Below are 23,160 nucleotides of genomic sequence, written 5' to 3' on the forward strand. Positions count from 1 at the left end.
TGTAGTTGTGCATATTCAATTTTGAGCCTGAGGGGATAAAGAAAATGGCCGACCGGCAGCTAACTTTGATTTTGACTGTGAAGGTTTGTTATCCCTATTTCCCAGGAAGTACTGGAGGGTTCTTTCTCAAATTTTATATGTAGGTTCCCCCTAGTCCTTTATTGTTCATGTTTACCTTTGAGACTGATCAGATAAACGACATCGTTGACATTGAAGTTTTGTTAATGCTATTTCTCAGGAATAAATTGAGGGATCTTTCTCAAATTATATAGGCAAGTTCCCCTTTGCCCCTTGTTGTGCAGATTTATTTTGAGATTGAACAGATAAACAAAATGGCCGACAGGCAGCCATCTTGAATTTTGACAGTGAAGGTTTGTAATCGCTGTTTCTCAATAAGGACTGGAGAGATCTTTCTCAAATTTGACATGTAGGTTCCCCTTGGTCTGTAGTTAAGCATGTTTTCTTATAAGACTGATCGGATGAACAAATCTTTGATTTTGACAGTTAAAGTTTGTTAGTGCTTTTTCCAAGGAAGTACTAGAGGGTTCTTTCTCAAATTTGATGTGTAGGTTCCCCTTGATCCCTAGTTGTGCATGTTATATTTTGAGAGTGACCATAAAAGCAAAATGGCCGAAGGAAGAACTAAACAGATCTTTCCCATATTGCAATGATCGGTTCTATTTCTTTCACATTAAGTACTGTACTAGTAGTTATGTGAAATGACAAATTATCTTCGATGGTTGTCTTTTATACACAGCAGTATTAAGTTTAGATCAAAAGTTGCATTTACTGTTCACATGACTTGATCAAACAGATAAGACAAAAGAAGAGAAAAGATCAAACTGACAAAGAACTAATGAAGATGGTACAATGGTGGGCGCCAAGATCCCTCTGGGATCTCTTGTTTTTTACCATGATCACATAGTGCCTATATAAATACTATCGGATAAAATAACATTCATAGTGCTATGAACCGAGTTTGATAAATGTCATTTTGATGCTTTGACTCCAACCTCACATAGTGTGAGTCATTGTAGGTAGCAAACATTCAGGTGATGCTAGGCTTTTACAGGAATATTGGTTGTACTGACAATACAAAACTTTTAATGACACCCAGTTGACAATATTTTGAAGTATACTTGCATTATCAACAGGTGTGCAGTGCACTGTCATCAGGTTAAAAAGAAACAGCAGGAACATGCTTTTTTCTGTTTCCTCCTTCCCCCCCCACCCCCACCACCATATATATGATTCATATGTAATGTTTCAGTCCAAAGGAAGGTAACATTGTGATTTAGTTAAAAACATTTGCTTTGTTTTGTTTTTATGTTCTCAAAGAAATGTTTTGTCTGTGATTGAATGTTTTGGCTTAATGACTACTTTCTAATTTTACAGGAGGAAGCAGAAACACTGATACAGAACATGCAACAGGAGGCTCTCAATGTTCACCAACAACAGCAAGTTGTCCAGGAAAGTCTACAGCAGTCTATGGGCGACACTGGGACCTTGAAACTCACAGTGGCCTCGCTGACAGCTGATCTAGATACTAAGACAGAACAGGTGCAAAGACTTGAGCAGCAAGCTTCAGCAATGGACTCTGTGGTCCAGGAACTTTCTTCCAAGCTGGATTTGGAGGTGAAGTCCAAGGATGAAATAAAAAGCCAGATGGAGGACAGTGTGAAAAAGCTTGAAAGTGAAGTGGCGGATCTAAAAAAGTCTGCTGCCGAAAAAGATTCAGAGATAAGTGAATTGGATTCTCAAATGTTAAAACAGTCTCAAAATTTAGAGGAAAAGTCTAGAGAATTTTCTGAACAGTTGAAACATGAGAATGAAATAAAAGTTCGATTAGAATCAGATTTAGAAGAAAACCAAAAGATTTTAGTGGAGAGGAGTCAATCTTTTTCGAATGAATTAGAAAGTCTTTCGTCCAAACTTTGTCAACAAGAAGCTGCATGTCAGCAGAGTGAATCTGAAGCCAACACACTCAGAGAGACTGTTCGTATTGGAGAAAGTGAGAAAGCAACACTCCAGGAGCAGTTTTCCAAATTAATTAATGAGAGTGAGGAACTGAAAAGGGGTCTTTCAGAAAGGAATGAAAAGTGTGAAAATTTGGAAAAAGAAAAAGAAATTCTTAAAGGGGATTTAGTTCATGCTACAACTTCAGTGGCTGAGTTATCTAGTCAAAATGCTTCTCTAGAACGTAGTTTAGAAGAATCTGCAATTCTTTGTCAGGAAAAGGATAAGACACTACAGCTTTTAAATTCCAATGCAGAGGATAGTAAAAGTGAGTTGCAGAGTCTCACTCAGCAGAAAGAGGAACGGATGCAAAATCTTATAGAAGAGATGAACTGTGCTGAAAGCCAGATAAGAGAACGGACATTGGAACTGCAGTCCGTGAAATCCGAGTTAGAAATGAGGAATTCATTATTAAGTGAAAACGAAAGTGATTTAGAAAAATATAAGGAAAGAACTAAGGAATTGGATGAAAAGCTAGCTTCTGTGTCAAGTGAATTGTCAAATGCTCAAAAAAGTGCTTCACAAACTATTGATAGCTTATCACAAGACAAAGTTTCATTACAACACACTGTGAGTCTTCTTGAAGAAAGCTCCTCAAAGTTAGAGGAAGAGAATGTGACTTTCAAACAAAAATTAGAACAACTTTCCAAGGAATTTACTACTCTTCAAACCAAAGTGCAATCTCAAAATGATGAACTAGAACTGGTAAACGTTCAGTTGAAAGAATCCACCAGTAAGTGTTGTTTGATTGAAGAAGATCTACGTACTTCAGTTGCAGAACGAGACACGTTACAGGACAAATTGCAGTGCTTTCAACAGGAGAAGGACGATCTGACGAGCCAGGTTAGTGAATTAAAGCATGATTGTGATGAGAGACAGAAAGAAGTGTGCACTATATCCAGTTCTGTTACAAACTTAAACGCTCGTTTAGAATCCCTTCAAATTCAGAAAGCCAGTGACATGGCAGCATGGAATGAGCATGTGAAGTCCCTTGAAGCTGATGTAGAATCAGCCTCGTCCCAGTGTTCTAGACTTGAATGTCAGCTTGAGCATGCCAAATCTGAATTAAACGACTCACTCCTGTTGCATGAATCTTCTGTGAAACTGCATGAAGAAAATATGGAAGTTGTCAATCAGCAATCGGAGAAGAATAAGTTATCAAATGAAATGCTAGAAGATCTTGCCCAAAAGACATCAAGTGAACTTACAGAATTGTCTGAAAAGTTGAAAAAGTCTGAAGAAACTGTTTCTGAGTTAGAAAGGCAGTTACATGAATCAACGAAATCTTGTTTAGAGAAGGATAATGAAAATTTTAACATCAGTCAGAAGTTTTCTGAAGCTTCCTCGGAAATCAGTGAACTGCAGTTAAAACTTGAAAAAGTAGCGACAGATTATGACTCTTTGAGTAGGAGTACGAGTGCTTTAAACCAGTCAGCATTAGAAAAGAACAAAATTATTGTGGAGAAGGATGAGAGAGTCACAGCACTTGAAACTAGTGTCACAAATATGGAGGAACTGAAAACTGCCAATGAAAAAGAAATCAGTTCTCTACAAGAGACAAGAGATCAGCTAGAAAAGGATATCAGTGTTTCAAAGAAAAAACAGTGTGAAAGCACCAAGATGATAGAAGACTTGAGTTCCCTCCTCAAGGAACGGTCAAGGGCTGTAGAAGAGATTTTGGCTTGTGTTCAAGAGAAAAATCAACACCTTTGTGTAGAAACATTTAATGTGCCACCACAGGATTCAAATTTAGAGAAACAGAAAGAATTTATCATGGACACTTTTACCTCATTTAGTGATCAAATTAGTCAATTAAGGTCATCTGAAAATGAATTGACATCAAGCGGCATTGAAAAAGACAATCAAATAGTGATATTAGCTAGTCAAGTTGAACAGTCGGTCCACAATGTTCATTCTGTTGAATCCAAATTTGCAGCTCTCCAAAAGGATACAGTTGAAAAGGAAAAGACTATCAAGGAATTGAGAGAGAGTGTTGATAGGCTAACAGAAACCATTCATAGGACTGAGAAGGCAATGGAAGAACAGCGTTTGGCTGGAGACCTAAAGGCCCAGGAATTAGGTAACCAGATCAAAGTCGTGAATGATGGGAAGCTAGCATTGGAACAACACTTGTCAGGGCAAATTAATGATCTTCAGATGGAGAAAGAAAACCTTGCCAAGGAAATGAATGAAAACGTGCAGACTTTAACAGTGCAGAAAGAGGAGATGCTTGAATCTTTTTCGAAAAAGATATCTGCTTTGGAGGAAGGAAAGAATGAGATCACAGTTCAGCTTTCGGACAGAATCCAAGACTTGACCACTGAAAAGGATGAATATGCTAGTGATCTGGAGAAAAAAACAAAAGAGAAAGAAATTTTGGAATCAGACATGAACAAATTGAAACAAGAGAAAGATGAGATTGTAAGTATGAACAAGGAGCACAAACATCAGTTATCTGGGGAAATGGAATCACTGAAATTAGAAAAAGCAAACACAATCAGGTCATCAGAGGAAAGAATAAAACTTCTGGAAAAAGAACTTCAGAAAATGAAACTAGATTATAATGCCCAGATTCAAACTTTGGAACAAGAAAAAGAGGAATGCAGTACTCGTCTTGAACGAGAATTGATGGAAATGAAACAGGAGAGTGAACAGACTATTAGGCAGCTGAAAGAAACCACTCTGCAGATAGAGGAGGAAAAAAAGTGTGTCACACAGCAATTCTCAGATCAGATTGAAAATCTTTCAAAGGAGAAAGAGACACTAACACAGTTCAGCAAGGAGCTGGAGTCCTCTTATGCTTCACAGGAACAAACTATACAAGCTCTAAAGGGTCAAGTCCAAGAGTTGACAACTGCGATGGAAGAAACTTCAAAGCATTCGAAAGCTTTTGCACAAGACAAAGAGGAAGACATTGAAAAACTCAACAATGAAATACATCTTGTATTGAAGGAAAAAGAATTGCTTGAAGAGAAACTTTCAACTAATGAAAGAGTGAATGAGGAAAAATCAAGCCAACAAACCAATGAAATAAAGTGCCTTACAGAGGAAAACGAGTCAACAAAGTTACGTCTGAATGATGAGATTCAGCGCACGAATCAAATTGTACAAGAGCTGAAGGAGAAGCTACAGAAGCTTCAAACAGATATGTTGGATAAAGATCAACACACTAAAACAGCATATGAGGATTTTGAAAAAATCAGAGCTGAAAAAGACGAAATGGTTTCTTCTGTTCAACAGCATGCTAGTTCATTGGAGGAAGAGAAGGTGCAACTCCAGATCCTTCTCAAAGATGCCATGTCAAATCAGGAGAAAAGTACAAAGAGACATCTTGCAGAGTTTGAAGACTTCAGGATTGAAAAGGAAGACATTTTCAATAACCTACAGGAGAAAATAGCAGGACTTGAGGTAGAGAAAAACAACCTTTCAGTTCAGATATCTGATAAAATACAGTTATACGAATCCGAGAAGAGGGAATGCATTCAGCAATTTACCTTAGAGATGGAAGAAAAACAGAAAGAGCTAGACACCGTTGTTGAAAAACTCCAAGGAAATATAAATATTATGGAAAAGGAAAAAGAACAGCAGTCTCTTGAGAATAAAAAGACTGTTGAGCAGATGTGCTTAGAATATGAATCTCTGCAGACTGGAAAGGAAAAGGCAATCATGTCTCTTGAAGAGAAACTCAAGTTTCTCCGGGCTGAGAAAGAGAAGATAATATTGGAATCATCAGCAACTATAAAAGAGAGAGATGAAACAGCGAGAACACTTGGAGAGAGTTTAGTCACACTTGAGGAAGACAAAGAGAAGATTTCTCTGGAAATGGAGAGGAACATGCAAGTACTGAAGGAGGAAAGAGACAATATTCAAAAGAAATTATGTACAGATTTGGAAACGCTCAGAAATGAAAGAGATCAACTTCAGAAGGATTTGAGAGATAAGACTGAACAATTAGAACGTGAAAAGGAAGAACTCTCTGAATACTTAGAGAGCAAACTGAAAGAGGTTTCTACAGAAAAGGAGGACATATCAAGTAACCTTCACAATACAATTTGCTTACTGAAGAAAGAGAAAGAGGATCTTGTTTTGCAGTTAACTCGGCAGATGGAAGTGTCAGAAAATGAAAAGGACAACTCAAAACAACTTCTTCGTGAGATTGATGATATTAAATCAAACATGGGGAAAACAACAACTTCAATGCAAAATGAAATTGAGGATAATCAGTCTATCATTCAACAACTGCAAGGAAACATTGAAATGTTGGAACAAGAGAAGCAGGAACTGGTTCAGTCAACATCTCATCAGCTGGAGACATTTTCAAATGAAAAAGAGAAAGAGATCAATGAACTGAAATCGTCACTGGCATTAGAAATTGAAAGAGGAATCGAAGTGACTGAGAGTTTATCATTGGAGATGATGAAAACTACGGAATTGGAGGAAAAGGTTCAAGCAGAACATGCAAAGTGTGACGAAATAACATCTAAAATCAGTGCTCTAACAGAAGAATTGCAGTCATTAGGAAAACAAAAGTCAGCACTTGAAGACATGCATACTGCAGATGAGACAATAATAACACTATTGAAAGAAACTGAGCTCAAACTGGAAAGAGAGGTTGAATCGTATCGGTGCAAACTATGTGAAGTAGAGTCTGAGTTAACCACATCAAGAAGTGCAGAGGAGGATCTTAAAGACCATTTGAGAAAAGCTCTTTGCAAGCAGGAGTTAACAGATGCAGAACTTTTATCAGCAGCTTCCACCTTGTCACAGTCCCAAAAGGAATGTGAGGAGTTGATTCACACTGTTGAGACTTCGAAATCTGATTTGGACAAGACCAAATGCCAGTTTGAGGAAGTTGAGGAAACCTTGAGGAAAACGTGTTCTGAAGTAACCAAGGAAAGAGATGTACTTCTTCATCAAGTTGATGAATTGTTAAAAACTGCAAAAGCAGATACTGAAGATAGGAATTCTCTGTCTGCAAATGTGGAAAACCTGTCTGCTAACTTGACTGAAATCAAAAAGGAAAGAGATGAGGTTTCTCATAAGTTGCAAAAGACAACTGAATTGATGAATGACATGTGCCATGAAAAGGAGGGTCTGTCTCAAGACTATGCAGCATTGACCAAGGACAACGTGAATTTGTCTCAGAAAATGGAAGAATTGCAAACTAAGTTGATGAAAGATACAGAAAACATTGAGTCTTTAACGGGTGATAACACTTCACTCCAGTCACTTATTGAGGATTTGGAAACCAGATTGGAAAATCTTCAACAAGAAAAAGATCATACAGTGTCGACAATGAAACAAGAAAACACAACATTACAACAGAAACTAGTTACCTCTGACGAGAAAGCAAGTGAGCTGGAAAAATCTCTTGACTCTTTGGAGGTGGAGATGAACAAACTCACTACTTCCCATAACACATTGAACACAGAGTTCCAACAAGTCACAGAACAATACATGCAAGCTGAGACAGCCTGTCTTCATGCCAGCCAGGAAAAGGAGGAGACATTTCAGAGGAATGAAGCTACACTGAGAGAATTGCAGATGATCTCTGAAGAACACAGACAGGCTAAAGATAAAAACAATGACCTTCAAAATCAACTTGAGAAGGTCAGAGCTAACTATGAGACCACTGCAGAAGATTTGAAGTCTTTAAACATTGAACTTGAAGATAAAGAGTCTAAAATGTCTGTATTGCAGAAAGATATGGCCAGTATGGTCGCCTCTCTAGAATTAGTGAAAACAGAAAAAGAGGACTTATCACGAAGGTTACAGAAGAAGGCTGATGATTTGAAGGCAGTGAATGACGACAAGGAGGAGCTTGCTGAAGCTTTAGAGAAAATGGGGACAAGACTTCATAAAAAGAGGGAAAAATTTGAGAAGGTTACAGCTTCTCTTACCAAAGAAAAAGAGGACCTCAAGATTAATCTGGAATCTGCTGAAAAGGATAAGAACAGTCTGACTAAAAAACTAGAGGCTGTTCAAAAGGATCTTACTAGAATTACTGAAGAGAAACAAGCCATTGCAGGAACATTAAAAAGTCTAAATAATGAACTTGTAGGTATATCAGAAAAACTTGCAAAGGCAGAGATACTTCTTGACGCAGCAAACCAAGAAAAAGACGAACTGATAAGTGAATTGAGCAGTGCCAAAACAGAAAAGGAAGAAAGTGTCAAAATGTTGGAAGAACAAAGCAATGTGTCCGAATACATGAAGAGGGAAAGAGCAACACTTACAGAAGACGTGGCTAAAGTAAAACAGGAACTGAAAAGAACAAGTCACTCATTTGAACAAGCAAGCACTCAGCTTGAAGAGCTGGAACGTTTGGTGCAACAGAAGGATGGTCTCCTAGAAAACTTCAAAAAAGATTCGCAAAAGGCCGCAGAAGAAAAAATACTTCTGCATCAACAATTAATTGAAGCAAACACCAACACAGATCAATTAAAGAAAACTTGTATGGAGAAGCAAGAGCAACTAGATGGCCTCTGCATTGTGCATGAACAATTAAAAGAATCAAAAACAAACTTATTAAAAGATTTGGAGGAAAACAAGAAGGTAGTTAATGCGTTAGAGTCCAACAAAGAGGAATTAATTACCCAGGTAGCTAGTTTGCAGGAAGATATTTCATCTCTGACTGACAAACTTAATCAAATGGACCTGGAGCTTAGGGAAGGGCTTCAAGAAAAGGATGGATTGACATTGAAGTTGGAAGTAGCAACTGATGAGAAGCAGACGTTGATGGCCTCATTGCAGACTGAGCAAGAAAATTGTGCAAAGTTTGAGCAGGATGTTTCAGCTATTTCCCAGCAATTAACAACACTGGAAACTACTGTATCTAGTTTACAAGAGGAAAAGGAATGTCTGATAAAGGACTACCGCCAAAGTGCTAATATGGTACAGGAAACTTCTGAAAAATGTGATCAACTTCAAGAAAATATTTGTGAAATGGAATCCGAACATTTAACACTGAAAACGGCTAATGGTAAGTTGGACAATGAGTTAGCAAATGTGACCGCACAGTTATGCCAGATGAAACTAGACAAAGAAAAAGTAGAAGAAAGTCTAAGAGAGTCGGTAGAAAACCATGATGAAGTAACTGAAGTGCTACGACAGGCACAGGAGACAGTACAACAGAAACTTGACCATATTATCAAGCTGGAAAGTTTGGCATCTGAGAAACAGAATGAACTTGCAATGATGAAGGAAAATGAAAGGAAGCAATCTGACCATTTATCGCAGCTTAACGATCAAGTGAATATGCTTACAGAACAAATTAAACAGAATGAAATGGAAATCCATTCAGAAAGGATTAACGCCAGGAAAGTTGTTAAGGAAACAAAACATCAGGCAAAAATTCACCGTGAGGAAAATCAGAATCTTCTAACCACACACAAGTCAAAGGAACAACATTTGAATCAACAACTGGATGATTGTTCAGCCAAAATATCAACGCTTTTGACAGAAATAGAAAACATAAAGGATTCCAAACATGACACAGACACTAAACTCTCTTGTGTCCAGATGGAAAAAGAACAGCTCACTCAGCAATGTGAAGCAATTCAAACTCGAGTCACAGCACTAGAGGCAAAACAGAGGGATTCTACAACTATGATTGAAGACTCATTTCAGCAGAATAGTTTTATTGAGAAGGAAAAGGAAGGGCTCACTCAACAACTAGCTGCACTAGAAGTTGAATTAACAAAACTGCAATCAGATTCCACTTGTCAAATCAAGTCACTTCAGGAGGAAAAACTTAAATTGTTTGAACAACTGGATGCAACCCAAACTCAAATTTCAACAATGAAGGCAGAAAAGAAGCACCTTGAGTCTTTGAAAGAGGATATTTCCCTACAACTCAATCAGGAACAATCTAACTTGATGGAGGCCAGGGCAGAAAATGATGACTTTAAATTTCAAATCAACAAACTGAAGGTAATTCAGGCCGATCATCTAGCGCAGATCAGTATTCTAACATCACAGTGTGATGACTTAGATTCTTCTATGTATGAGGAAAGGACAGCTTTGAAGAATCAGTTCATGGAAAAAGAAAGACAGATGGCTGAGGCGAGAGCATCATACAATGTTGTAAAGACCAAAGCAGAAGAAACTGAAAAACAGAGACTTAGTTTGGAAAAGGCTCTTACTACAGTGGAGGCAGACAAAAGGAAGCTGGAGTTATTGCTTGAGGAGAAAAGTCATCATCTGAACTGTGTTGAAAGGGAAAGAGATGAAATGTGTACGCATTTAGAAGCTGTTAAAACTGAAGTCACAGCACTCGAAGCAGAAAAGAAGACCTCTTCAAGTTTGCTAGAAGACACTTGTCAGCAAAAGAGTTCTATTGAGGAGGAAAAAGAACAGTTCTGTCAACAACTAGCTTCGATACAAGTTGAATTCACAAAATTGCAATCAGATTCCTCATCACTTCATGAAGAAATGCTTCAATTGTCTGAGCAACTAGCAGAATCCCATTCCCAAATTACAACACTGGAGGCAGAAAAGAAACATTTGTTTGAGCAACTGGATACATTCAAAACTCAAATAACAACAGAAGAGGCAGAAAAGGAGAAATTGTTTGAGCAACTTGTAGCGTCTAAAACTCAAATTACAACACTTGAAGAAGAAAAGAAAAGCTCTGAGTCTGTGAAACGGGATCTTTCCAAACAACTCAATTGTCTTCAGGATAATCTTCATCGAGAACAATCTGATATGGTGGAAGCAAGGAAAGAAAATGAGGAACATAATGTTCTAATCAACAAACTGAAGGAAATTCAGGCCGATCAACTAGTGCAGATCAGTATTTTAACATCACAGTGTGATGACTTAGATTCTTCTATGTATGAGGAAAGGACAGCTTTGAAGAATCAGTTGATGGAAAAAGACAAACAGTTGGCTGAGGCGACAGCTTCGTTCAATTTACTGAAGACAAAATCAGATGTAAGTGAACAACAGCTACTTGAAAAGGGAAAGGCTCTTACTACAGTGGAGGAAGAAAAAAGAAAGCTGGAATTATTGCTTGAGGAAAATTGTCATCAACTGAATTGTGTTGAAAGGGAAAGAGATGAAATGTCTGAACAAATAGTATCAGTTCAAACTCATGTTGCAGCATTGGAAGCAGAACAGAAGACCTCTTCAAGTTTGCTAGAAGACTCTTTTCATCAAAAGAGTTCTATTAAGGAGGAAAAAGAAGAGCTCTCTCAACAAATAAATTTGATGCAAGTTGAATTTTCAAAACTACAATCAGATGCCTCTTGTCAAATCAAGACACTTCATGAAGAAGTACTTCAATTGTCTGAGCAACTTACAGGATCCAAAACTCAAATAACAACTTTAGGGTCAGAAAAGGAGGAAATGTCTGAACAACTGGCAGCATCTAAAACTCAAATAACAACACTTGAAGAACAAAGGAAAGACTCTGAGTCTGTGAAACAGGATCTTTCAGCACAACTTAATTGCCTTCAGGAAAATTTTCATCAGGAACAATCTAACTTGGTGGTAGCTAGGAAAGAAAATGAGGAACAGAATGTTCAAATCAACAAACTGAAGGAACTTCAGGCTGATCATCTAGCACAGATCAGTATTCTAGGATCACAGTGTGAGGACTTAAATTCAATTATGTATGGGGAAAGGAAAGTATTCAAAAATCAGTTGATGGAAAAAGAAAGACATATGGCCGAGGTGAGAGCTTCATACAATGTTCTGAAGACAAAATCAGATGAAACCAAACAACAGCTACTTAATTCTGAAAAGGCTCTCAGTACAATTGAGGAAGAAAAAAGGAAGTTGGAATCGTCTCTTGAGGAGAATTGTCATCAACTGAATTGTGTTGAAAGGGAAAGAGATGAAATGTCTCAACAAGTAGTATCAGTTAAAACTCAGGTTGTAGCACTGGAAGCAGAACAGAAGACCTCTTCAAGTTTGCTGGAAGACTCTATTCATCAGAAGAGTTCCATTGAGGAGGAAAAAGAAGAGCTTTCTCAACAGTTAGCTTTGATACAAGTTCAATTTTCAAAACTGCAATCAGATTCCTCTTGTCAAATCAAGACACTTCATGAAGAAGTGCTTCAATTGTCGGAGCAACTTACAGGATCCAAAACTCAAATAACAACAATAGGGTCAGAAAAGGAGGACATGTCTGAACAACTAGCAGCATCCCAGACTCAAATAACAACTCTTGAGGAAGAAATAAAGCAGTTGTCAGAAACCCTTCATCAGGAACAATCTTACTTGGCGGTAGCCACGACTGAAAATGATGACTTGAATGTTCAAATCAACAAACTAAAAGAAATTCAGGCCGACCATCTAGGGCAGATCAGTATTCTAGCATCCCAGTGTGGGGAGTTGGATTCCTGTATGTATGAGGTAAGGAAAGCATTGAAGAATCAGTTGATGGAAAAAGAAAAACAGATGACTGAGGCGAGAGCTTCATACAATTTACTGAAGACAAAATCAGATGAAAGTGAACAACAGCTACTTGAAAAGGGAGACGTTTTCATTACAGTCGAGACTGAAAAGAGGAAGTTGGAATCATTGCTTGAGGAAAACTGCAGTCAAATGGCATTTGTTCAGAAGGAAAAAGTTGAATTGACTGAACAATTAACAGATGTTCGCATGCAAGTCATTTCACTAGAAACAGAAAAAAGGAACATGGAAACTGTAGTCAGTAATTATACTTGTCAACTGAACTCTGTGGTGGAGGAAAAAGAGGAGTTTTGTCGGCAGCTAGCAGCTCTTCAGGTAAAACTTACATCACTGGAGACAGAAAAGAAGATTGCTGATGACTTGGTTAAAGATTACGACTATTCACAAAAATCTGCTCAGGAGGAAAAGATTCAAATGTCTCAGCAGCTGGAAACTGTTCAATCAGACAAGGAATCACAAATAAGTAAGCTTTCAATGGAACTGGAGAAAGTCATCAAGGAAAAGAAACAAGCTGAAATGATGTTGGTTCAAATGGAAAGCGAGTCCAATTCTCAGTTTAGTGTTCTTCAAGCTGAAACATGTTCCCTACAGGAGCGTCATGATGAACTCCAGAGTGTGTGCAAAAACATTGTTTCAAATAACAAAACAACGGCAAAAGATTTGGATCAGGCCAAATGTCTCCTCGCAGAGAAATCTCAACAGATGCAGGACATGGATACGTATCTGGTTGAAGCGAAAGTTGATTTTCAACATAAGTTTGACGCCCTGCAAAAAGAAAAGGAGGAATTGCAAGAAAGGACGGAGCAGCTGCAAGAGGAATTTACAGAGAATTTAAAAGTATTGGAACTAGAAAATGTCAAACTTCAAGACGAATTTGCTAGCACAAGAGAGCAGTGGAGGGATTATGAAACCCAGGTAAAAGATGAAAGAACTGCAGAAGAAGAAACACGTCGTACACAATTTAAAGAATCAGTTATCTTGAAAGAAAGATTGGCCAATCTAGAGGATGAAATTTTGAGCAAAGAAAAGGAAATGACTTCCCTTATGGATAGCTTGAGAGAGAAAGAGAGTACACTCATTGATGTACATGATTTAAATATGAAAAATAATCTTCTAACAACAAAGCTTGAAAAAAGTCAACAGAAACTGATGGAGAAAGAGGCTCAAAACAGTATTCTTGTTCAAGAGACAATGGAATTGCAAAATGCTAGATATTCATTTGAAATCTCATCTGCAATCATGATAAGGAAATTGATTCAAGAAAAGACGTACTGTGCTAAAGAGAGGGACATTGTGGTCATGGAACTGGCAACGAGCAATGAACAGAACACACTGCTGCAAGACCAACTGTCAGAGGTAGAGCGTTTGAAGAATACTTTTGATGAGGATAAGAAAAATATCCAATATGACATTGAGGCAATGTCTGAGAAATGTGACAGGCTCATGAAGGATTTAGAACAGAAGAATTCTGAACACGCTCTTGTTCTAGAAGAACGAGACAATCTACGCAAGCTACATCAGGAAGCTGAGGAGGTTATGAAATTACTGCAAACAACACATTCAGAGAATAGCAAGAGAATGGAAGAACTCCAAATTCTTCTTAATGGAAAAGAGGAGGAAGTTATTTCACTTAGGACTGCTTGCAATGATTCCCAGGCACAAGTTGAAGATCTTCTACTCAAACTAGAGGATACTGCTAAGCAAACAGACAGTCATTTGGAAGATAAGAAACATTTAAAGAGTGAGATTGACTCCATGAGAGACAACAAAAACCTAGAATTGAAAGAGATGGAATCGGAGAAAGCAATGATTAACAAACAGCTGCAAGAAACATTGACAAGGGTCCAGATTTTGGAGGAAGAAAACCGGAGCTTGACCGACAATGTGGTAGAATTGGATCACAAGGTGAGATCTGCAGGTGACGAAATCAAGGTCGTCCTTGACAACAAGAACATTCTGGAAGGACAACTAGAACAATATATGGTTGATAATGAACAGCTGACAAAACAGGTAACTATACATATTCTATGTGGCTTGAGAGACAACTTTATTAAGAAAAAATATGTATAATTTGAAATGTTTTCATTTCTTGAAATCAAAATTTTAAATGTTTCTCTCAAATTACATAGAAATATGGTTATGTAGATGACTTCACATGCTCCTTCAGTGCTCAATTCATTGATAAATACTTGACTCAAAGTTTCCCATAGTTCAATTCCTAGTTTTAAAATTACATAGCCATGCTAAGGATAGATTTTTTTGGAATGATTAGAGAAGTCTTTTGCGATAAAAGGTGTTATTTGAGATATCCAGTTAAGATAAAATCCTGTTTGACTAAGTGATGACTTTGAGTAAGGGTGTTACGATTTTACAGTTATGTGTTTTGTTCCATACATTGTTCACAGCATGTTTTAAAGTTGTTAATAATATTTCAAATTGTTTGTTGAAAGTTTTGAAAATACACTCCCTATAATTTGAAACAAATGTTACTACCACGATACCACACCAAGGGAAGACACTTAAGGTTGAAAGTGGGCTAGGATAGGATTTTTTATTAAAGAATCAAAATTGAAATAAAAATAATCAGAATACCAAGGTACAGTAGTTTAGCCTTGCCTAAAGAGATATTCTTGTGAAACAAGATTTATTTTGGTCGTTTCAATAAATAGTTTACAATTATATCCATGTATCCTGATAGAAAACAAAGTATGGACTTTTAATAGTGAAATGAACATAAAAAATAAGTTTATCAAGGAAATCTCAAAGAGTCTGCTGTGACCAAAATTTGTCGCACCTTGTTTACTATAAGTAGCACTCATGTTGTTAAACTTATTTTAAATACATGTGTATAGTGGAGAAAGAGAATTAGTTCATTTTTCTGATCGTATAATTGTCAATGCTGAACATCAAATTTTGTATTTAATTAATGGAATAGATAAAAAGAAGCATGCTTGATATGCTTGGAATGGAAAAAAATGTCAGATTCCAAAAAAAAAGGGGAATAAATGACGTTTGAATCCTTGAGACTCAAATTTGCTATGTCAAACACAGATGACGAACAGTTCCCAGGTCTTCAGATATACCGTCTTTACTTTAAATTTTGTTATGTATTTGTGCAGATTGATATCCATGGATATCATTAAAAGGTCATAAGTTTAATTTTGATCTATCAAAAAAAAAACCACTACAGTTTAATGAAAAACACTTCTTTTTGTAAATATTACAGGTCTATGTCAGTTGAAAATGTAGCTTAAAATGACAAAGGTCAAGAGATCAGATGAAGGTCACAAGGTAGTTAAAAGGTCAAAGGTCACAAGATTAGGTTTAAGATTATCAGACTGAGGTCTTGTGAAAGTTCATGTTGTAAATGTTCAAGCATGCATGTTTGTAAATCAAGCATGAATTTGTGTTAATTCTAACTGAGAATGACTTGGTTGAAATGTTAGAAAACTTACACATGTATAAAGCCTCAACATGAGCGATAGGTTTAATAATTATTCACATTTACCCGGATATATAGATGTAAAATATGACGTAAAAATAGACACACATTAATTGGTCAAATTGATTTGGCTCCCTTGTGACATCCTGGTTGATTAAAACAATTTCATGGCATTAGACGAAAACATTTTTTTATTTATTTTTAATAGAATGATACTTTTGCAGTGTAAAAGGACATTGTTTCAAGGATTGTATTGTTTAATAATGAACATGTTTAGTATGTTTTTCAGTAGTGTATACAAGAAGTCTGATCTCAAAGTACACTGTGGGCTTTTCAAAATTTATCATTCCCCAATCTAGGAATAAGCTGCTACATAACATGTAATTTAGTGGTGGTAACAGTTTATATTCAAACAGATGTGGAAAAAAAGTTACTCGATAACTAAATCCCTTTAAATTATAGTTATCATTCACAGAAAAATTGTATGACAGTGTTAATCTTGTGTCAGGGCAGTGAGAAGTGTTCAGTATACGTATAAAGCATATTATTAAGCTCCCTTTTCTATTTCTCAAAAATTGATAATCTTTTAGGAATTTTAATGATGATTGGAAGATAGTTTGAATATGGTAGTTAATATGAAATTTTCTGAACTATAGAGCTCTATCTGTCAAATGTTGACTAACATTATATAAACACTTCTACTGTAAACAGTTAATAGTTTAATAATGTAATTTACTAAATGAAAATGGAAATTTTAATTATAATAATTATTTTGTTTAAAAAGATGTAATCATAGTATAAGACCAAGATTAATCATGTAAATTGTTTTCCCACTCAGATAGGGGATGTAATAAGAAATGCACCAAATTATAATGGTGTGGGCTTTTTCTTCAATGTATAAAAATGTGCACTGGAGTCTTGTTAATCTGGACAGTTTGGTCATTGAGAAAAATTATGGTTCAATAATAAAGTAGATTTTATCATTTTCTTTTAATTCTATTATATGTTAATGAATATTCTAAACTATTTCATTTTCATTTGTACTTAGTTTTATGAACTACGCCTGTAGTTTATTTTGCAAAACACTTTAGTTCGGGATCAAGCGGACGCTATTTCATTATTGGTAGTATCTATATCTGTGTTTTTAAAATTCAAGAAAAATTTAAATTTGGAAATCTCCTCAAGACTTTATGTTGAGATTAATGTTCACAAAAAGAGAGTGATTTACTGTATCTAAACATTATGTGTTTTAGTTAATATCAGACCAGTTTAGCAGGATTCCATGGTACAGTTAGGATAGGTTATTTTATAGTTACAAAAGTATAAGATGTTATTGATAGGTCATGACAAAAAAAACACCAAAAAAACGTATTTATCAATAGGATTGTATTGCCAAATTACAGCAGGAACAACTGACGATAGAAATAGAACAACTGCACCAGACCAGCAATGAGACAGAGACTAGCGGGATACAGGATGTGGAGGAAAAGGACAGGGTCCTTTCTTCTAAAGACGAAGAACTTTGCAACATCTCACTGAGGTTGCAGGAAACCGAACAAAAATTCTTCGAGCTGGAAGGAGTTTTACAAGCTGAGAGGATCGAGAAAGAGGCTCTTCAAACACAGCAGCTTGAGACAAGTGCAAGAGCTGAAACATCAGATGAGAAGGACAATCTTGTAACGGAGTTAAAGAAATTGAAGAAATTATGTAAAGGCAAAGATGCAAAGATCAGCAAAATTATGAAAGAACAGGAAGAAAAGTTGGCTTCTGTCACAAGAGACTTTGAGGAAAAGATGGTTGGTCAAAAAGCAGATGGAGAGAAGTACAATACAGTGTTGGAAGAGAAAGAGGGCTTGGAAGCAGAACTGCTGAAACTCCAAAAGCTTGCAAAGAGTAGAAGTGTAAAAACAAAGAAGTTTGAGGAAGTTGTTGCTGAACAGGAGAAGATTATTGCCTCAAAAGACACAGAGCTCTTTATCATGCAGGAAAGAATTAAAGAACTCACAGAAAAAGTTGAAGATGCTCAGTACGAAGAGGATGCACTCCGAAGCCATCTGGAGCATGAAAGCAAAGTTCAGGAAGAGTTCAAAGTCAAGTGTAAAAGTCTACAAAACCAGATTGATGTGATGAAACGTGAGTCAGAGATTGAGAAAGTGCAAGTGTCCAGCACAATGTCTAATTTGGAACAGAGCCAGGTCGATTCGGATGATGTGAACGCTAGATTGATCGCAGAGAAGCAAGCTTTGGATCTATCCCTGGCAGAGAAATCATCAACCGTCAATGATTTGCAAGAGAACTTGGCATCTGCTTTGCAAGAGAAAGAGAGAATAACAGTTGAACTGAAGAAGATGCAGATGATCGTGAAAGGAAAAGAAGCAAAGCTGCGGAAAATGGATCTAGTTGTTTCGGAAAAAGAGAACCTGCTGAAGGTGAAAGAGGACGCGGTTAAACACCTACAAGTTATCTGTGAGGAGATGAAAGAAAAGTATGAAGAGACCATAGATGAACGAGAAAAACTGGCAAGTGAGAATGAAAAACTGCAAAAAGTTGGAAAAGGTAGGCAAAAGAAGGCCCAGAAGTTTGAGGAGGTTGTAGAGGCACAGGAAAGGGTACTAGCAAACAAAGACACTGATGTCCTCATACTACAGGAGAGAGTGAAAGATCTTACACTAAAACTGGAGGAGTTTGAGGAAGACAACGAGGAAGCCCATTACCGTTTGAACGACAGTCAACAGGCCATAAAAAGCTGGGAGGATAAGAGTATGGATTATGAATCATATGTGACCCGACTAAACAGCACCGTATCACAAAAGGAAAGTGAAATCATACTGTTACGTGAAGACATTGCCATTTTGAACAATGAAAAAGAAATGCTGGTGAAAGAAATTCAGGATACAAGGGAACATGTACAGAGTAGGGAGCAGACAATGTCAGAAATCATTCTGCAGTTAGACTCTGCTAAAGCCGAAAAAGAGCAACTGGTGAATGAAATTGATGAACTGAAAGGAGGAGGGAACGATCCTTTGAAAAAGGAAAAGGAACAACTGACAAATGAAATTGATCGCCTCAAGAAAGTTGTGAAAGGAAAAGCTGCAAAGGTGCAAAAGTTTGAGGAGATTGTGACCAAACAGGACCAGATACTAGCTGAGAAGGACACAGATGTATTGATGCTCAAAGAACGTGTCAAGGAACTCTCAGAGAGTCTTCATCACGAATCTCAAATTGTAGACGAGCTGGAAGCAGAGGCTGAAAAGTCTGGATACTGGGAAAACAGGTTTACTGAAGTGGACAGGAAAAACCAGGAACTTCACAAACTAATAGAGGAAAATCAGACCTTGTACAAGTCAGATGGTGTTACGATGAATGATACTTTTACCACAGCCGTTCAGCGAGTAGAGTCGGAGGTAATCGAACCAGTGTTTGCTGCTCAGTCTATGCAATCGTTGATGACTAGCACACCGAAGCGACCAGAAGGAAACATGGAGGAGGAGCAAATGGAACAACGGTATGAACAAGATCTGCAAAAATTAAAACACCAGGCTGAACAAGAGAAACATGAACTAGAAACCTCATTGAACAAACTCAAAACCCTTTGCAAAGCAAAGGATGCAAAGATATCCAAACTGACCAAGGGAGGGAAAGGTAAAGGAAAAGGGGCTGATTCAGCTAACGTTTCTGCACTAGAGGCAGAAGTGTCCAGTCTGACGTACGAGTTAGAGAAGAGCAAGGAGGAATTGTCAGTAAAATGTTGTGAAGTAGAATCTCTAGAAAAGTCGTATAGAGAGGACCAAGACAGGCTGGAATCTTTACAACAGAGCTTGAACACTACCCAAGCCAATGCTGATGCTAGGGATGTAGAAATTCTCCAGTTGAAGGAACAGCTTCAAGGCTATGGTGATTGGCATCAGAATGCAGTGTCTGGATTGCAGGATTCGGTAGCAAACCTGCAGAAAACTTGTGAGGAAAAGGAAACTTTGTTGGCACAGTGGCAACAATATGGAGACAATACACAAAGCCAGATTGCCTACCTCATGCAGTTTGAAGCCCAATGCGAACAAGTGCAGGCTGAACTGGCCAGTGCTAAGGAAACTATTGAGAACATGGAAGCAACCAAACAAGAAAGTGTGCACAAGGTGACTTTGCTGGAAAGTGAAATCGAGGACATGAAGAGTGAATTAGACAAGAGTTCAGGGAATGATGAAATGTATCGCCAGCTGGAAGTGCAGCACATGGAGCTTCAGAATCTTGACAAATCACGCGTCGATGACCTCGCATACAAAGACCAGGAGATCATGTCCATCAGAGAGGACATGGAAAACTTGCGGGCGACACAAACTGACGTAGTAAAGGGGTTACATATCCAACTACAGGAAAAAGACACTGAATTATCAAATCTGCAATGTGCCCTGCAACTATCTCAGGACAATCAGCTGGGAAATCAATCCAAACTTGAGCACATCAGTACAACATTATTACAGATGGTGGAAGATTTCGATAGAAACCAAGGATCATCATCTCCAAAGATGGAAGGTGTTGGGGAAGCTGAGATGGATGCTGTTGAAAAATGTTTACCTCTCACAAGGAAGTTAGTTTCTTATTTGAAAACGGCAGTTGAGGAACTGACAGAAAAGTGTCGGGAGAAAGACGAGTGTCTGTCCATTCTCAATAGTGAGAACCAAAATTATTCAGAAAGATCTAGGAATTTGGAGCATAGTCTTCACAATTTGGAGCAATCCTACAGGGAAATTCTGTTTGATGTTGAGATGAAGGATTCCAAGATTTCCTCTCTGGAGGAGGGTATCCACGTAATTCAATCAACGGGGCAGAGTAGTGAACAGTCTTTACATGACAAGGATTTAGAAGTGCAAGATCTACACAATCAGATTCAACGACTGAGGGACAACCTGTCTCACCAAGGTGGTGAGATGCAGAATTTACAGGAGCTGTACTCCAGTCAGTGTGAAAAACTGGAAGAAACTTTGGAGTCTTTGGAGGAGGCTGGTCAACTGTATGGTCAGCGCCTCCAGGAAAAGTTGACCACTATCGCAGATTTAGAAGGGGATGTCAGGCAACAGCAACAAGCTACTCAAGAGGCACTGCACAAAGTGGAAGAGAAAGAATCCCTGATTAGTGAGCTCCAGAACATCGTTCAAACCCTGCAGGAGACTAATACAAAGCTTCACGTTGATGCTGAGGAAAAGGACACAATGATCAGAGGTCATGAAATGAAGATGGTACATATGGAGAATCAACTCGAGAAACAGATTGCTTCCACACGCGACCTTCAGCACCAGTACAATGACCAAATGGAAAAACAAAATCAGATGATACGGGACATAGAGGAGTTCAATGATGCCAGCTCTAAAAGGCTACAGGAAAAGGAGACTGCTGTTTTGGAAACCATGCAATTGTTGAATAAGGCGCAAGCATCTCAGGTTGAGTTGGAAACATCAAACCAATCTTTGAGGGATATGTTGGAAGGCAAAGATACAGAGTTATCGGGAGTAAAACATGCGTTGGTTCAACTTGAGGAATCCGTGGAAACAAAAAAGAAGTGTTTGAGTGAGTGTGATGGTGTGATTGCTGACCTCCAGGGAAATTTGATCAAATCTGAGGGACTAGTACGAAGTCAAGCAGCCAGTATTCTGGAAATGGAAAACAAACTGAAATCTGTGACACAGCAACTGCAGTCTTCACAGGAAACATCTGGCGGTTATCAGGAATCCCAAATGGAAAAAGATGCTGCTCTACAGGCACAACTTCAAATATGTGCTGATCAATATGAAAAATTGCAAAATTTAAACTACAGCATAACACAACTACAAAATCAACTGAAATCTGTTGAAGCAGATTTGCACAAGTCAGAGGAACACGGCCGAAATCAAAGCAAGGAACTGCTGGAGCTGGGGCAGGAATATCAACGTCTACTGGTAGAGTACAACACTAGGAATGGAGGTCAAACATCTGTTGAAGGTCAAATGCAGATGGAAACCACACAGCCTTTGAGGTCAGCACCTTCACGTCAAGAGGAAGTCATGCCAGAAGTCGTAGAAGACATGGTCAAGGAATCAGCTCTGTCCTTGGAAACTGTTTCTAATGATGTAAGCTTTCTCTGTTGCTCCTTGAGGATGTTCCAACACTGTATCACTCCAATACTCTCGTGTAATCCCTTACTGTCTCTAATGCATGCTTCTGGCTCGCTTGCCTGACTACTGAGGTATGTTCTTGTGGTGGCTAATGTAGTTCACTAATATACACAATTCACGGCTCACTTTGTACCAATATATGTTATGTGACAATTCTGAAAGCTTGTATTTAGTAGCTCTGCCAATCAATAGCTAGTTTTGATTTTTAGCTACTTTGTGTATTTTTTTAGTATTTGATTCACATTGCTGTGATGTTTTTTTATTTGAGGTAACCAAATGTGATAGTTGACAGATCTGAATAACCTAAACAAATGATATTCAACAATTTTTCCCCTGGTCTTCAATTCTATGAATTATTATAACAAAAATGGTAGAAATTGCATCCAGTGTATTGAACTAAATACAGTGTATTGTCCAAAATCCTGTGTCTCTGGGTGAAATATATTAAATAACACCATTTTATTGGCCAATCACTTTGATAGAGGTCAGGATTGTGTCAAGGTCACAAGCTATCAAAATAATTCTTTTACTATAACAAACCAAACCTTTCACCAGAAACAATGGTTTATTGCCTTAGAATAGCCTAACGTTTTTGAAATCATTATGATTACTGCTAGTTTGATACTTTTGTAGTTGAAAAAAAAGTTCCCAAAATTGAAAAATCTAAATGGAAAAGTCAAACTATAAAAAAGGTGTTTAAAAAAAGGGGATTTTAAAGAAACAGATTGATCAAAAAGCATTTATACAGATAAATGAAGGATATTTCTTAACACCCAATTATTTTGTGAATTGTTTTAGAATGAATTGTCACATCCTGTAAAGAGTAACACGTGTATCCCTACTAACCCTAATGGTGGAAAGAAAGCAACACAACCACATATACAAATTAATATTTGAATATGTTATATATGCCAAGTGGACTATTTTTGTACTGTAAACAGGACTTTTCCCCCCTCATCCCATCTTTTTTTGCATCCTTGAACAAAAGATTAGCTATGGTTTAAGGTAGACTATTTGTAAGATACAGTAAAATTTCAGAAAGTAAAATCTCGTACAAAATGAAGAATACCCCTTCGAGATATTTTGTTTTGAAAGACTAGATAGAAGCAATAATTAACTGTTGTTCTTCAGTAAGTC

General features: G+C 37.5%; 1 protein-coding gene across 2 annotated transcripts in view; it reads left to right on the forward strand.

Annotated features, from left to right (window-relative positions):
- LOC110452973 (microtubule-actin cross-linking factor 1-like) overlaps positions 1–23,160 on the forward strand; it is a 50,336-nt gene that overhangs the window by 12,938 nt on the left and 14,238 nt on the right. Inside the window, exons 10-11 of one of the 2 annotated variants that reach the window (XM_021501753.1) lie at positions 1,396–2,859; positions 17,281–21,978. In XM_021501753.1, coding sequence (XP_021357428.1) covers positions 1,396–2,859; positions 17,281–21,978 — 6,162 coding nt within the window. Of the gene's footprint in view, positions 1–1,395; positions 2,860–2,900; positions 14,446–17,280; positions 21,979–23,160 lie in introns of those variants that run through there. The other variant, XM_021501752.1, reaches the window with a different exon arrangement.

Source organism: Mizuhopecten yessoensis, unplaced genomic scaffold, assembly GCF_002113885.1.
Source record: "Mizuhopecten yessoensis strain PY_sf001 unplaced genomic scaffold, ASM211388v2 scaffold7021, whole genome shotgun sequence".
NCBI classification, from domain to species: Eukaryota; Metazoa; Mollusca; class Bivalvia; order Pectinida; family Pectinidae; genus Mizuhopecten; species Mizuhopecten yessoensis.